The sequence below is a fragment of the Centroberyx affinis genome, unplaced genomic scaffold (assembly GCF_046629955.1).
Source record: "Centroberyx affinis isolate AG114_WGS23_722 - 3 ecotype Tasmania unplaced genomic scaffold, CSIRO-AGI_Caff_v1 ptg006988l_1, whole genome shotgun sequence".
In the NCBI taxonomy this organism is placed as follows: Eukaryota; Metazoa; Chordata; class Actinopteri; order Beryciformes; family Berycidae; genus Centroberyx; species Centroberyx affinis.
In genome coordinates this window covers 37,509-53,399 of record NW_027283540.1, presented here as the reverse complement: position 1 = coordinate 53,399, position 15,891 = coordinate 37,509, and the positions used below count along the sequence as shown (strand labels likewise).

General features: G+C 39.4%; 1 protein-coding gene across 1 annotated transcript in view; it reads left to right on the top strand.

Moving 5' to 3' along the window:
• The window catches only part of nup160 (nucleoporin 160), a 30,246-nt gene that overhangs the window by 12,005 nt on the left and 2,350 nt on the right, over positions 1-15,891 (top strand). Inside the window, exons 16-33 of the mRNA XM_071513320.1 lie at positions 183-319; positions 815-885; positions 1,722-1,884; positions 2,357-2,426; positions 4,168-4,266; positions 4,704-4,823; positions 5,560-5,655; positions 6,046-6,140; positions 6,390-6,486; positions 7,243-7,348; positions 8,428-8,588; positions 9,550-9,610; positions 10,482-10,592; positions 11,485-11,608; positions 12,416-12,517; positions 13,380-13,521; positions 14,144-14,269; positions 15,265-15,360. Coding sequence (XP_071369421.1) covers positions 183-319; positions 815-885; positions 1,722-1,884; positions 2,357-2,426; positions 4,168-4,266; positions 4,704-4,823; positions 5,560-5,655; positions 6,046-6,140; positions 6,390-6,486; positions 7,243-7,348; positions 8,428-8,588; positions 9,550-9,610; positions 10,482-10,592; positions 11,485-11,608; positions 12,416-12,517; positions 13,380-13,521; positions 14,144-14,269; positions 15,265-15,360 — 1,977 coding nt within the window. The remainder of the gene's footprint in view (positions 1-182; positions 320-814; positions 886-1,721; positions 1,885-2,356; positions 2,427-4,167; positions 4,267-4,703; positions 4,824-5,559; positions 5,656-6,045; positions 6,141-6,389; positions 6,487-7,242; positions 7,349-8,427; positions 8,589-9,549; positions 9,611-10,481; positions 10,593-11,484; positions 11,609-12,415; positions 12,518-13,379; positions 13,522-14,143; positions 14,270-15,264; positions 15,361-15,891) is intronic.

Genomic DNA, 15,891 nt, shown 5'->3' with positions numbered 1-15,891 from the left:
GAAGAAGAACTGGGTAGTTAGCATGAGCAGCGATAACCACCATGGCTGAACAGACAAAGAAAAGAAAAAGACGTCACAGCAGTAACCACTTAATTAACGCTTCAAAGTTGCTATACACATCTCCTTATATTGTGTTTGTGTGTGTGTGTGTGTGTGTGTGTGTGTGTGTGTGTGTGTGCCAGGTATTTCTGGGTGGGGGCGCTCAGCTGCTGCAGCTCCAGCAGGATCTGATTCCCCGGAGCTCCCACCTCCTGTCCTCCTACTACCTCCTCAAACACATCAGCCAGAGCCTGGCCTCCACCGTCCCCATGGACATCATGTGAGTAAAAGACACACTGAAACAAACACACACACAAGAGCATACTTCAGACACACTCTTACACACTTAGTTTCTGAGGGCCATGACAGATGCAGTAGCTCAGTGTATACCTTGTGAGGATAGGAGATGTACATACACACGTAGACAAGTAGGGATAAAAGTGATATAAGGGGTATAAACAGACATTAAGTTTCACACAGACCTATCAGCTCACTGGTTCTGAGAGTGGGATCCTTGAATGAAGCACCGTTTATTTTACTAAAAATTTGGGGACAATAAAAGAATGTGTAGAATGGCTGATCTGATCAAAGATATTATTCTTCAACTCTGTTTCCCTCGAGTGCAGATAGTTCAATGATCCTTTGGTAAATTAAACTTAAAAGCTTGGCACGAAAAAAATCTGCGCTTGTTACTTAATGGTTGCAAAGAATATGCCAGTAAAAGCCTTTATGGCAGTTATACTGACACACAGTGCGACTTCCTCTGTTCCTCCAGAGATGCCAACCTGCAGCACCTGTCAGTTTTGGAGCTGTCCGACTCCCCGGCCCTCGCCACCAACAGATCAGGTCAGTGACGTTACCCAGCTAGCACCCGCACAGAGTGGGTGTCACTTTTTTTTTTAAATGGTGGATATCTCATCAAAGGTAAAGCAAAAAACTCATACACACACACACACACTCAAGGTCAAGGACTATGGATTCAATATGAAAAAGGATCTTCCCAGGATTATGGATTCAATTCAGTTTCAAAAAAGGAAGATCATTTTTTGTATTGAATCCACAGTCCTGGAAGTGTGTGTGTGGCAGTGAGTGTTCATTTACAACCACATATATATGTGGAGTTTTCATTTTAGCCAATCCCGACTGCAAAAGTGTTATAATTTGTTTACCAGGGACTAAGGTAGGGCTGAACGATTTTGAAAAAATATCTAATTGCGATTAGTTTGACTGATATTGCAATTGCGATATGATTTGCGATATTAGAGGGAATGATAATTTTTATCATTATTCTCATTGAAAAACGTATTAAAACGATTATGGTGTGATTTTTGCTGGGATCTGTACCAAACAAAGATGTTTTCTTAAGTCTGTAGAATATGATGTGTAGGCCAGGACCTCTGCAGCACCACAATATTTAATTTAAAATGGTATTTTGACACACATTTCGCCTTTAACAAATATTGCGCCATATTGCGATTTCGATAAAATTTTGATTAATTGTTCAGCCCTAGACTAAGGTTATATAGCCAAAAAGTTCTCTAATTTGTTTTAATGTTATGCTATCCGTCAATTTGTTAGAGTAGATGTCACTTTTTCCCAATGGTGGGTCTCATTTTGTAACTAAAAAAACACCTCACATTGTTTTCAGTGTGTGACAGAAGTGTAACTTCTTCTCCTCCCAGTTCTCAGTCCCCAGACTGTGGTGGAGCTGTTCTACCAGACTGTAGCCAGGAAGACCGTCATCTCCCAGATCTACACCCAGCAGCAGAGCCCCTCGCCGGGCAACGCCCTGCTCCACTGGCCCCACATGGTCTCCAACGTGGTCAACCTGCTAGCACAGCTCCTGTATCCTCCATACACTTTGCGCTAAGACAAGCCACAGAACAGCATCAATTTGGGTTTTTTTTGCACACTCAAATGATGAAGGACTAAAAGAAAACAGAAATACAAATGGTACCGGTGAGACAAAGAAACCTCAAAGGGCTTCTAAAATCCTCTAAATAAAAGACGATGATTAAGATGCAGCTGAATTGGACCGAAAGGGAATGACATTAAAACTCAAATGCAGAAATAGCAAGTGAGGGAGAGCAACACTGTGTGTGAAAATGTGTTTTTCAGAGTGTCGAGAGAGAGAATGTGTTTTCTTACCATGTGTGTGTTGACATGCTCTAAAGCTAATGTGCCTTCAGTGGAATGATATCAGAGCAGTTTGTACATGATCACACCCTGTCATATTTTATTCCAGTGACATCCTCTCTTCACCAGCGGTTACTTTTATGTCCTATGTAACAGTTGAGCCTTAACCAGTACCTCCCAGTTGGCCCAGTAACCCTGGTTTCCAGTTCCCTGAGTGTCTGATGGCCAACTGCCAGTACACACAACTACAGGTGGGCTTCCCTCCAAAATAAAAGTCCGACTGTGTTCATACTGCTAGCATCCACAACGCCGTGCAACTGTCCAATGGCTGGTCCCATTCTGTTTACCATCTAACCACATTTCCCCCTTACGCTAAGGTCTTCATCATCCTCATCACACTACTGAATCATCATATGTGTGAAATTAGCTTTAGTGGAGTTTTGATTGTTCTCACTGTCTCAGTGGGTAAAAGCAAGGCCATCTAACTGTTAAACAGCAGCTGGATGAGAGATTCACTCTTTAGTACCAACACCCTGTAGTCCACTGTTCTGGTGCTGCTGAGGGTATTTTGTATTGAGAAAATGTATGTGTTTTTTTTTCTCCCCAGAATTAAAAAAACACTGGCATTTAAAGGCCAATATTTAGGAACAATTGTAGAAAGATGTGTAAATTGCATTTATAGTGCTGGAGAAATTTAAATTCTAAATCTCAGTGGCCATTGATCTTGGCTTTTGGCCTTTCTACTGTCAAGCTAGCTGATAATAATAATAATAACTTTATTTATATAGCACCTTTAAAAACAGAGTTTACAGAGTGCTTTGACAGACAAAATAAAAGCAGAATACTCAAATTATGAATTTAAAAGGCAATAAAACAATAATAAACGGGGATTAAATTCATAGGAGGACAGAGGTGGAAAAGAGAAAACATTCAAGTAATTTAATCGTAGGATGAAAACCAAAATAAATAAAATAATAGAATAAAAGTAAGATAAAATTAAGATAGAGTTAAGATAAAAGACGTAAAAAGACAATAGAAAGACAATAAAAAGGATGATAAAAAGCCCATAAAGAGACAATAAAAAGACGATAAAAAAGACGAAGACGACATCACATAAAAGCAAGTCTATAAAAATGATCGCTTGTTGTAACATTGTATTGCAGCAGTAGGCAGGATGTTTAATAACTCATGTATGAGACTGGCTGCTGAAGGGCGATGTTGCCCAAATTAAAGTCCAGCCACAGCCAACCTTTCCACTTCACGCTGTAACTGTGTTCACACAACAAGCAACTCAAGAAACGACTAGCTGTAATTCCATTGAACTTGTATTCTCAGAGAAACGTTGTGTATTGTTAACCATCATGTAGCATAATTGATAAAAAGTTTGCTGCAGCTGAACTAGAGCTGCAACGATTAATCGATTAGTTGTCAACTATTAAATGAATCGCCAACTATTTTGATAATCGATTAATCGGTTTGAGTAGTTTTAAGAAAAATAAGTCAAAATTCTCTGATTCCAGCTTCTTAAATGTGAATATTTTCTGGTTTCTTTACTCCTCTATGACAGTAAACTGAATATCTTTGGGTTGTGGACAAAACAAGACATTTGAGGACGTCATCTTGGGCTTTGGGAAACACTGATCCACATTTTCCCCCATTTTCTGACATTTTATAGACCAAACAACTAATCGATTAATCGAGAAAATAATCGACAGATTAATCGACAATGAAAATAATCGTTAGTTGTAGTCCTAAGCTGAACTTTTGGGTGGCAACACCCGTCAGCAGCCAATCATGTATTGGTGTTGCTATATCCCATCTGTTGCAGAAAGGCCATTGGAGCTACAGCTGGTAAACTGCTCAAATCGGCCATTGTACTGTAGCATGTCAGTGTGGTGGCTGGTGGTCTGAACACAAAGTTGGTTGAGTGTAACTAATAACCCATAACAATGAACATCCTAAGTGTTTCTCACCCGTGTTTTCTCTCTGTAGGAGTACATCAGGCTGATCGGCCCCTGGTGCCAGGTGAACGTCGGCTCCTGTCGCTTCATGCTGGGCCAGTGTTACCTGGCTAACGGAGAGGGGCAGAAGGTACGTGAAACCTGCCGCCACACACTCCTCTGGTCACATCAAACTGTTTTTGTGCAAAGCATTTGTAAAGCACTCGGTGAAGAAATGAGTTTGTCACAAAGTGTTTTACAAGGCAACAAAATGGCACAAACAGATAACATGAGAAATATATGAAACAAAAAGAAACGATTAAATGAAAACTACTTATGGTCACAACAATCTTAAAGTGCTGTGTTTGGCTTCATAATGAGAAGAGGGTAGTAGGGGTAACATGCCATCTTGTGGCTGCTTTTATACAAAACAGCTTACCATATCATACTAGTGCATATATTTTTACAATGTGTTGCCCAGTAGGACTCAAACCTCTAACCCTGATAGTGTTAGTGCCATGCTCTACACATCGAGCCAGATTTACTAGCAGCTTGTTTTGAGTTTGTTGCCCTTCCTCTCCCCTCCAGGCTCTGCAGTGCTTCCAGGAGGCGGCGACTGAGGTGGAGAAGGAGGAGTTTCTGATGAGGTTGACAGGCGCCGAGGAGGAAGAGGCGGCCTCCACTCCCCGGCTACAATACTACAACAAGGTAGGGAACTGACCTGGCTGTCTGCATAAATTATAAATTACCTGGTTATCTACATAAATGAGAAATAACAAGACCAGTACCAGTGTACTTCGGCGATTTATTTTTTTTAACTTCAGCTCATGTCTTTAATTCTAATAACAATAGAGATGTTAGACCGTTTTAAAGTATCGATATCCCAAATACATCCATTGTGTCATTGTATTTGCCCGACATTATTTAAAAAACATTTTTAGATTTGTTTTATTCAACTTGGAGTGCCAGGCAGGTGGGATTTGCTGCATTAGGACAATTTAGAATTCAGATATTGTGGCTTAAAGGAATAGTTCACCCAAAAATGAAAATTCTGTCATCATCTCCTCACCCTCATGCCAAATGAAACACAGGTGAAATTTGTTAGTCCATATAACACACAGGGAGGTTGCCAGCACAACTTGGTAGCAGCCTTCTCCAAAACAACTGAAGTCAATGGGGACCTGTTCTTTAGAGCTCCAAAACAAAAACAGCCAAACAATCACACTGTGAATAGAAAGACCTATACACCATTATTTGTTGCAAATCAGTCAGCTGTAGTTAAGATTTGCACTAAATGATGGTCTAAATATACTGTAGGTCTTTTTGGAACTCTGAAGAGCTGGTAAAATTATACACAATACACAATAAAACACAATAAAATTATACAAAACAGCCTTTGAAATAATTTCCACTTCCACACACCTACTTTGGTGTGTGTGTTTAGGTGCTGCGGTTGCTGGAGGATGTGGGTCTACCTGAGCTGGTCATCCACCTGGCCACTCTGGCCATAACAGAGGCCGTCAGCGACGTCAGGAGTCAGGTAAGCAGTGAGGAATAATTACCATCAACAGCAGCCAGCAGTGGACAAACTATGCCAGAGGGTCTTTCCTGGGTGGAAAAAGCATTTACATTTATATTTTAGACATGTAGCTGATACTCTTAGTTACTCTAAGTGAGTTACATCAACTGCCAACTGTGATTGGCCATTACAAGACTTGCTTTTATCTGACGTTTTGTTTCCCACTTTTTAGTCTAGTGCTGTTTAAGTTTATATTTTTGAATCACTTTTTCTTATGAATGCATTTCCTAATATTTATCATTTCCCAATATTTGCCTTTTGTTAAGCACTTTGTAAACTCTGATGTTAGATAAGTTCAATATAAATTATCATTCTTTTTTTTATATATATTAAACATGTAGTTTTCTGCAGGCTGCTCTGTGGACACGGATATTCAAACACCACTTGGATCTGGGCCACAACAGCCAGGCGTATGAGGCTCTCACCCAGAACCCAGACTCCAGCAGGTACACACACACACACACACACACACACACACACACACACACACACACACACACAAAGACGCAGGAAAGAGAAGAGAAAATCTTTAAAAATTTTTGCTGTAAAACTAAACTTGAACATGAGGTTGTGGAATGGCAGTCATACCAATTATAGCACATTATTCTAAAGTGTAGTATTTCACATATTACAATTCACATAAGTCAAAAGTTAAGTCTGGCTAACTGTTCCATATGTTTACTGTGTAAAACCAGGCAGCTGGACTGTCTGCGGCAGCTGGTGGTCGTGCTGTGTGAACGCTCCCAGCTCCAGGACCTGGTCCAGTTCTCCTACGTCAACCTGCACGACGAGGTAAACCTCCGCTGAGCCCCGATCTGACTTCTCATACCCACAAGGTCACACGTTCAGATTCAGATCCCTGCAACAGCAGATGGGTCCGTCAGCAGCTGTGTGTCCTGTCAGCGTGTCTCTGAGCAAGGCAGAGCGTCCAGAGCGACTGAAAGAGCAGGAAGGGGTTCGGCCCTCCCTGCTCTTTCAGTCGCTCTGGACGAAAGTGCAGATTAAATGCCTAAAATGTAAAAATAAATTTCAGCTACAGAGTGATAAGGCCTACTTGATAGTCATATTACCTAATTACTATACTTTATATTTCTATATACTATATACAGTCTATATCATATTATGGTAATATGTGAACATAATACTTAATAAAGAAATGATTGTCTGGGGAAAGTATAGAACTTTAAAAAGACCTTGGACCAGGATCCAGGCTCCAATTGACAAACATTCTAGACTGAAATATTATATTTTACATTTCAGTAATTTTTTAACTCCTGAGCAGTTTCAGAAATTTCCAGTTGTACACCTCTATGTAAAGGTGCTATTTTGGGGATATGTTTGTCACTGCAGATGGATATTAGATGGATAGATACATGCATGCCCTATTTATTTGTCTACTGGTCTATCTATCCATCCATGAGGGGAAATTCGAGACTTGAGACGCATTAAACAACCAAACGCTATAATAAAAGCCAACAAGAATGCTGTATTTGTCCCAGTCTGTGGACATATATTAAAGTGTAAACTGGGCTGTTGTCTGGTTGTCAGGTTGTCAGTATCATCGAGTCTCGGGCCAGAGCCGTGGACCTGCTGGCCCACAACTACTACGAGCTGCTGTACGCCTTCCACATCAACAGACACAACTACAGGAAAGGTAATCTTACTGTAGGACCGCTGCCATAACCAAATGAAGAAACTGTCTCAGTAAAACATTACAACATGTTTTAAATGATGGCAAGACACCGTCCTAACTGACCCAAGGACATGCAGGGCCTCATGAATAGTGCAAGAAAAATAAGTACAAGTTTCTTTTTCTCCCATATCACACTGATCCACATCACTAAGGAAGGAAATTTCCAACTCAGAGTATCTGTGAATACTACTATAAAATTAGCTAAATTTAGGGTCTTAAAAAAGTATTAAATTGTCTTATGTGGAAATCAGACTGTTTACCCATTTTTAGAAAAACAAAAAACAGGAATGAATAACATTTTTCGGTCATGGAAGCACTCCAATGGAGTTGTTGAAAGTTATGGAAAAATCATTGAATTTCACATCAGGGCCACAGTGGAAACCCTGATTCATGTGTCCAATAGGGATGGGACCATATATCGAAATTCAATATATCGCAAAAGTGACAATACGTATAGTGGGGCAGAAAAATGAATTGTGATATCAGCTACATTTTATTCTGTTGTAATAATCATAAATGAGACGGCTTGCCCATCACAATTTCACAAGCTCTCCATCCAAATTATATTATTTTCACTTTGTATTGAAATTTTTAAATTGTTGTTTACATTCTAGCAAGCCAATGCCATCGCTAGAAAGATTTGTGTCTCAGAAATAAACATAAAATAATTCTGCAGTCAGACTTTGTTGTCATTGAACTTTTATTGTGGTTGTATCGAATCGTGAACCCCATATCGCGCATTGTATTGTGAGATAACTCAACTCAACTTTATTTATATAGCACCTTTCATACAAGCATGCAGCCCAAAGTGCTTCACATAGCAAAATTACAACAATAAAACAATAAAATGTTAAAAAATCAATAAATAACAGTCAATAAAATAAACACCAGGGATAAAAATAAAGTAAAAACCAATGATTAGAACTTAAAAAATAAGGCTATAACATTACTCCACATTAAAATAAAATAGATAAGCATATCGTCCCATCCCTAAATCCCTAAATATTTCAGCTAAACTGACTGGACGTGTGTTTTTGCAGCGGGAACGGTGATGTTTGAGTTCGGGATGCGTCTGGGCCGCGAGGTTCGGACCCGCCTCGGCCTCCAGAAGCAGGTCAACTGTTACCTGGCTGCGCTCAACTGCCTCCGCCTCATCAGACCAGAGTACGCCTGGATCGTCCAGCCCACCTCCGGAGCTGTGGTACGTACACACACACACACACACACACACACACACACACACACACACACACACTGTTATTACACAAACACATTACACCAACACTTAAGAATATACATTCACACTATAACACACACACACTCTTAAACACAGACAGTAGAAGTAATCATTGAGTCATTGGTATTGATCAGTAAGCCCCCTGCAGATATATTATGGTCATTTAATGCTATGGGGCAGTAAAAAGCTCATTATTTGCCCTTTAAAGTGATGTTGAACTTTGGTAGTATCTTGGGTTGTGTATCTTCCTCCATGATAAAACCCCAAAATCAGTGATTCTGTTCCCTGTTGCTCTGGTAGAGGAGATTGGATAAGTGTGTTTTTTTTTCAATTCAATGTGCTTTATTGGCATGAAAGTTCAGACAATATTGCCAAAGCGTCAAGATGAATATCAGTCTAGGTCTGTGTGTGTGTGAGAGACAGAGAGAGAGTCAGTGCCTGGACAGAGGAACTGGGTTGCTGCGTGTTCAGCTCCTGAACCCAGAGCCTCCATTGCAGAGTGAGGATCAGTAAACTATGTGAAGGAATTAATGTTTGTTGCTAACAAGGGTTACACACATTTTATATGCAGTACACAATAACATTCAAAAAGAAAAATATCAAATATCTGGGGTTTCAAGATATTGAGAGATTAAGATTATGTTAATAAAAACAGAAAAGGTGTTTTTTTTCTCTCCATTCTCTGCCATTGTATGAAGAAACAGAATCTCACTTCTAGCACATAAACGAGCGCAAACAAAGCAGATTCTGACAATATACTGTATATAAAAAAACTGCTCATGCTGCTGAATTGTTTTGAAGTGAATTTCTTTCTTTATGTTTATTAGAACTTTTTCAACCTTTTAAAAGTGTAACACCAAACTTAAAGCGATGGAACAAAGAAAATAGTACGTTTACCAATAATTGTAAATAATCCCTCCTGCAGTACGAGCGTCCGGGGGCGTCGCCAAAGAGGAACTACGACGGAGAGTTTGCTGCTGATCCAGGTGAGTTCAACAGTCTTCAACAAAACTTTATCAGCAGCCTGACTGGTGACAGTTATCTCATTCAGAATCCTTTCATTACAAGCACATGAGAAGCCTGTTACTACCCAAACCTTATTCAAATGGTATTATAGTAGAATAATTGGAAAAATATTGTTAAATCCAGCTTTCACTGATCCTTAGAAATAATAATAATAATAAACTTTGAATAGAGTTTAAAAAGAACATTTATTAAAACAAGTGAAAAATAGCTCACATAAAAACAAGTCTAAATAAATATAGTTTTTAGGAAGTGATAATAAAGATGATAGTGATTCAGGCAGGTCGATCCAAAAGACAAAAGCCCTGGTCACATTTAGTCTGAAACCTGTTTTTAGTCTTGATGTCCTGAACAGTAAAATAGAATACAAGTGAGATAGAATTAAGACAGAGTTAAGATAAAAGACAATAGAAAGATGATAAAAAATACAATAAAAAGTCGATAAAGAGATAATAAAAAGCTGATAAAAGATAAAAAGATGAAAAGATATATGCAAGAGTGACACTAAGATGACATGAGACCTGAAGTAAATAAGTAAATCCTCCTGTCAAGTAGAAGAGAAGATCTGGACCAGTGTATGCGAGGAAGGGTTCCCACATTTTAAAGAACACATTATCTTTTGGGTGTAACAGATACGTATTCAAGTATAACTCTGCCAGCCAGCTGTACAGGGTTTCCTATTAAATGTTTCACCTGTTTGCATCAGAGTGGACGGGACACGGTTTTATTATGTTATTATAAAAACCTGCAGACTCTTGGACCTCTATTGCATAAGATTGATAACCACCTGCACTGTTCAACTGTAGTGTTTGTGTTGGGTGTTTCCTCCTGCAGTGAAACGTCAGGTCGACATCCTGGAGCTCAAGGACCTGGAGAAGGAGTACATCCTGGCCCGCAGCCGCCTCACCCTGGCCCAGCAGCACCCGCCCTCCGCTGCCATCGCAGGTAACATCACCTCCTCCTCCTCCACCTCCACCTCCGTCTGCACCACCAACATGTAGATCAATACTCATTATAGATGGTTTACATGACAGGGTTTCTTCCTAGTAAAAGTCCTGAAATTTAAAAATTATGGAAAGGTCACTGAAAGTTATTCATGACCAAAAGGTTTTGGAACTGTCTTGGAAATTTGTGCTTCGCCCATTTTCTGAAGCAGATGAATGTTAAATATCAAGCTGAGCTGTTAAGGAAATTGTCTTATTAATTTAATAACACAAATGAATTAATTTCCCAGGTGATGGTGGTAGTGAGCCAAAGCAAGACCTTGGACACCCAAATGAGCTAAAATTAATCCTGGCATTTAGACAAATATTGATCAGGAAATTTGAGCAAGATTTTATGGAAGAGTTATAGAACTTGACTAGTAAAAATTAGTAGTGATTAAAAAAACACACCAGGAGACAAACCAGGATATTTCAAAATTAGTTAATATTAAAATTAGAAAAATTAGCATCCAAGAAGGAATAAATGTTTGTTGCACCCTCAGACCGACTTATTCAGATGACTGATCTGTTTTTATTCATATTTTATTCAAGTAGAAACATAAGAGTGCAGCGTTATTCGGGTTCGCTCATGGTTCACCAACAGTGTGAATCTGCCTGTGATCAAAGACAAAGATACATAGTCTATTAGATACTAAATCTAAAATACAGAAGACATCATACCCTTACTTAAGAAATATTTAATAATTTGAATCTTTGGCATCTCAGAACGCTATTGAGAACACAATCTGCCCCTCCCAAGACCCACTCAACACACACACACACACACACACACACACACACACACACTCTCTCTCTTACTTAATAGCTAACTCTAGTGTTTTGTCTCTGTGCAGGCAGTGCCTCTGCTGTGGAGATGGTGGCCCTGTTGGTCCAAACAGGACTGTTTGACTGCGCCCTCTCACTCTGCCAAACCTTCAAACTCCCCCTGACACCCGTCTTTGAGGGTCTGGCCTTCAAGTAAGTCCCACATCACACACCTCACACTTCCGGATGGTTTTTCCTCTTTCTGGTAGCTGAATAGTTTGAGAGGTGAACTAATGACTGAAGGGTCAGCGGCTCAAACCTCTGCTGGGAAAATCTTGGTGAGAGAATGAATGACAAACTCTCTTTCCTCCCTCTGCAGATACCATTGAGGTTGTTTATCATCTTTATATAGAATTATAGTCTGATTAAATAATTATATTGAGTTATGAAGATATACAGTTCTGTTGTCTAAATTAATGTTCAAAAGCAAATACTAATCATAATCTCTGACAAAATGAGATCTGAAACAAATTGGGAATATTATTCAGAATTTACAGAGTTCTATCATACTTTATATTACCATGTTTTTCTGATATCAAAATATTTTTTATGATTATCGTGACAGATTTATTTTTTCCCAAATGAGGACACAAGACAGTCCACATACACAATTTAGTTTGACCCTGAAGCATGTCCACAATTTCTCAACTTTTATTTTGTATGTTCAGTAAGAAATCGTTTGGTTTTACCAGCTTTGTTTCTTTATTTCTGTTGCTGTCAGTCGATTCCTGGTATCATTTAAAAGACCTTAAATCTTAAATTTGCCTTTGTGAAACCTGCAGATTCTCTCTGCAGTCTATAAACCCGGCTGAGAGGAAAGTGGGTTGTGTTTGAGAAGCAGGCATCACTGTAGCTGTCAGCTCCCATCACTGATGTCTGGATGGATCAGACCCTGAGCAGCTCCAGGAGGCTCGACAGTCTGACTGAGTTTATTTCTGTGTTGCTGTTCTGTTTGTGCAGATGCATCAAGCTGCAGTACGGAGGAGAGGAGACTCAGAACGAAGCCTGGAGCTGGCTGGCTGCCAACCAGCTGTCCACAGTCGTCAACACCAAAGAGTCAAGGTTGGCTCGGCTTTTCAGAAGAACTGCTATGAAAACCAGTCAGGGATGTGATTTTTATGTAGTTTACCTATTTATTTATCTAGCATTTCTGGGGGTTTTCTACATATTTCCATATTCCAAAAGTTTGTAAATATTTGAAAGAGTAGTTTGATACCGTCTTGATTTGTTCATACTTTATCAGCACTTTGAGATTTTGTTTAGACAAAGAGGCTTTATAGTAAGTAAGTAAAGTTTATTTCTAGAGCACATTTAAACACAGCTTGAGCTGACCAAAGTGCTGTACAAAAGAACATTAAAATACAAAGTAAAAGTAAAACGCAAGGAGAAACATACCAACAACAACAATAAGCAACAACAAGGGACAAAATACAGAGTTATAGACATGACAACAGATTAAAAGATTAGTGGGCCAAAAAGGCCAGAGAATAAAATTTGGCTTCAGCCTAGATTTAAAAACAGAGATGGATTATTATAAGTAGTAGCAATAATATTACTATTACTAGAAGCATTATTAGTAGTAGCAGCAGCAGCAGCAGCAGGACTTGTAGAACCAGCATATTAATAATAGTAGTAGTAGAATTTTTAGTAGTAGAACTAGCAATAACAGGACTATTAGTTAACAATTATTTTTAATAGGAGTGGGAGTAGTAGAAGCATTGTTATTTTTAGTAGCACTGGTACTAATATTGTTAAATTTCGAATTGTATAATGATGACAATGTTCTTACTAGTAGTAGCATTATTATCACTATTATACAACTTGTTTTCATTTGAAATAGGAGTTAGTGTTGGGGTTAGAAGAGTTCAGAGTTCTGCTGTCTCTAGTTTTAACTCTTGTCTGTTGTTGTTTTCCGTCTGTCCAGTGCCACAGACGAGGCGTGGCGGCTGCTGGCCTCCTACCTGGACAGGTATCCGTCCCCCAACGCCCAACACTACCGCTGCGTCATCAACAAGCTGCTGTCGCATGGCGTGCCCCTGCCCGATTGGCTGATCAATGCCTATAAGGTGAGACGTCGGCCAATGGGAATGTAGGAAAGGTTTTGCTAGAAATGACGGCTCTATACTGAGCTGTCAAGTTATTCTGCAGGACGGGAACATCAGGCATAAAAGCAGGAAAATATTAATATTTTGTAAGAAATGAATTATTTGCTGTGCTTGTCTCAGTGGCACTTAAATTAAATAGCTGAAAATATAATAGTTGAAGGAAGGGGACTTGCAACTTTTTGTGGTGAATAGTGTATTTTATCAGCCACAGATAACCAGCCATGATTCAGTGGTTCTTTTCTATTCTAAAAATTATATTAATCAGTAAAATGGTAAAAAACTATCTGATGAATTTTGAAGTACGCTAGTCACAGGAGCCTGTGCGTGAAAAGGTTTCCTGCCCTGATGCCAGAGTTAATAATTGATTTTCCATCTTTTCCAAAAACGAGAATTTCAATACTTTGAATCAGTGTTTCAACACAGTGGTGCAAATATGATTTATAAACATCCAAATACTGCAACACTTACTGGAGCTGAATGAGCGAAACCCCCCACATCTACAAAACACTACAGAAAGCACTGACTCCACAGCTGTTCCCATCATGCTCTGGGCGGTGTGTGACGTGTTGTGTTGTTTGTCTAGGGAGTAGACGCAGCCGCTCTGCTCCGCCTCTACCTGAACTACGACCTGCTGGAGGCGGCGGCCGAGCTGGTGCTGGAGTACGTGGACGCTCTGCTGGGGAAGGGACACCAGTACTTCGGGATAGAGGTAACGCTTCGTTCTCACAGGACCTCAAGGCACGTTTCCCCATACTGTCCTCATGATGAATGATGCAGTGGCAAATAAACAGGCGGGTCAACTGTGAGCTCCAATCAGCCACCAATATGAACAAAATATTCTGTTGTATTTTCAGTAAAGCATCAATTTATGCTTTTCTTTCCTTAAAAGACTATCTTCATGCAACTTAGAGCAGTGGTTCTCAACATGGGGTCCAGGGACCACCAGGGGTCCTTGAGAGGGTTGCAGGGGGTCCCCAGCAAATTGATGAATTGTTAAACTTCAGCATTATTTCATTTACAAGAAGTTAACACAATTAGAGAATGTAGAAGAATGACTGTTTTGATCATAGTTTCACTGTTATCTCTCTACCTACAATACAGATAGTCATGGGATTCTGGATAAAATCATATCTAACAATAACATTTTTCTCAGATTTGAGTCTGAGAGACAAAATCTCATCAAATGGGGGTCCATGGACTAAATTAGGGGTCCTTGATATGAAAAAGATTGAGAATCACTGACTTAGAGCAGTTTGATACTACTTATCATGATTTATACCATAAATTTATATAAAAAGGCAGTGGAAAATATGTTCCCAATGGGTCAGAGAACATAAAAGAGAAACGGTGGGAAATCTTATAATGCACAAAACAAGTAGTTTATTTGTTATAAATAGTGCCAACAAATACAAGCACCTCAAAGCAATAAATGAACACAGATATAGGCTTGGTTTAGCAGCTACTCAGTTGCAACACATTTCAAGCTTGGCACTCTTGTGTTCATTTATTGCTTTGAAGTGCTTGTATTTGTTCCAAGAAGTAAAAGTAATCTAATTTTGATTAAAAAAAAAAACAAAAAAACATCAGCATACCTTATGATGTGGAGAATTATCTAATAAGAAAAAGTCATTTTTTCATTTAATTGTGACTTGAAACATGCTTAGTTTTCTCTGTGTTCTGATGTTGTTGTGTGTTGTTTGGCAGCGGCCTCTCTCAGCCACGGCTCCTCTGGTCTGGCTGCCGTACACCGCCATCGACCAGCTGCTGCAGGCGCTCAGCGAGACGCAGACCAACGCCAGCGTAAGTCGCCACTTCCTCTGCTGCCTCCTCCTGCTCGCCTGTGGCACATCTTGGTTCACACTGGTCAGGTGGATGACTTATTAAGCGTCTCAGTCCGGGTGTTAAACAGGAGTCTGAAAAGCCGGTTTCAGGGTTTTCTCAAGTTGTCTAGCAAGAATTCAACTGGTTACACAGCCTTATATTCTAACAGGTGTGTTATTTTTTTTTAAACCTTTTTAATGGCAGTTAGAATAAAGGTAAAGACCAACTCGACTGCAAAATTAAACCTGAAAAGTAAAATACCACACCGAATAATAATAATAATAATGATAAGAGAACGATGTGTGACAGTTGCTAGAAAGTTAATACACTGAGAAAGTATTTTTAATACCTTTTGAAAATTCATCCTCATCCTCCTCTTAAAATGCTTTATTTAAGCAGATTCAAGTCCTTTCAAGGCCTTGAGTTTTGATAATTCAAGACTTTTGAAGGCTGCAGACGCCTTGTTGACGATTGTTGGAGGTTGAAACCACTCAGATGGGAAAACAAACA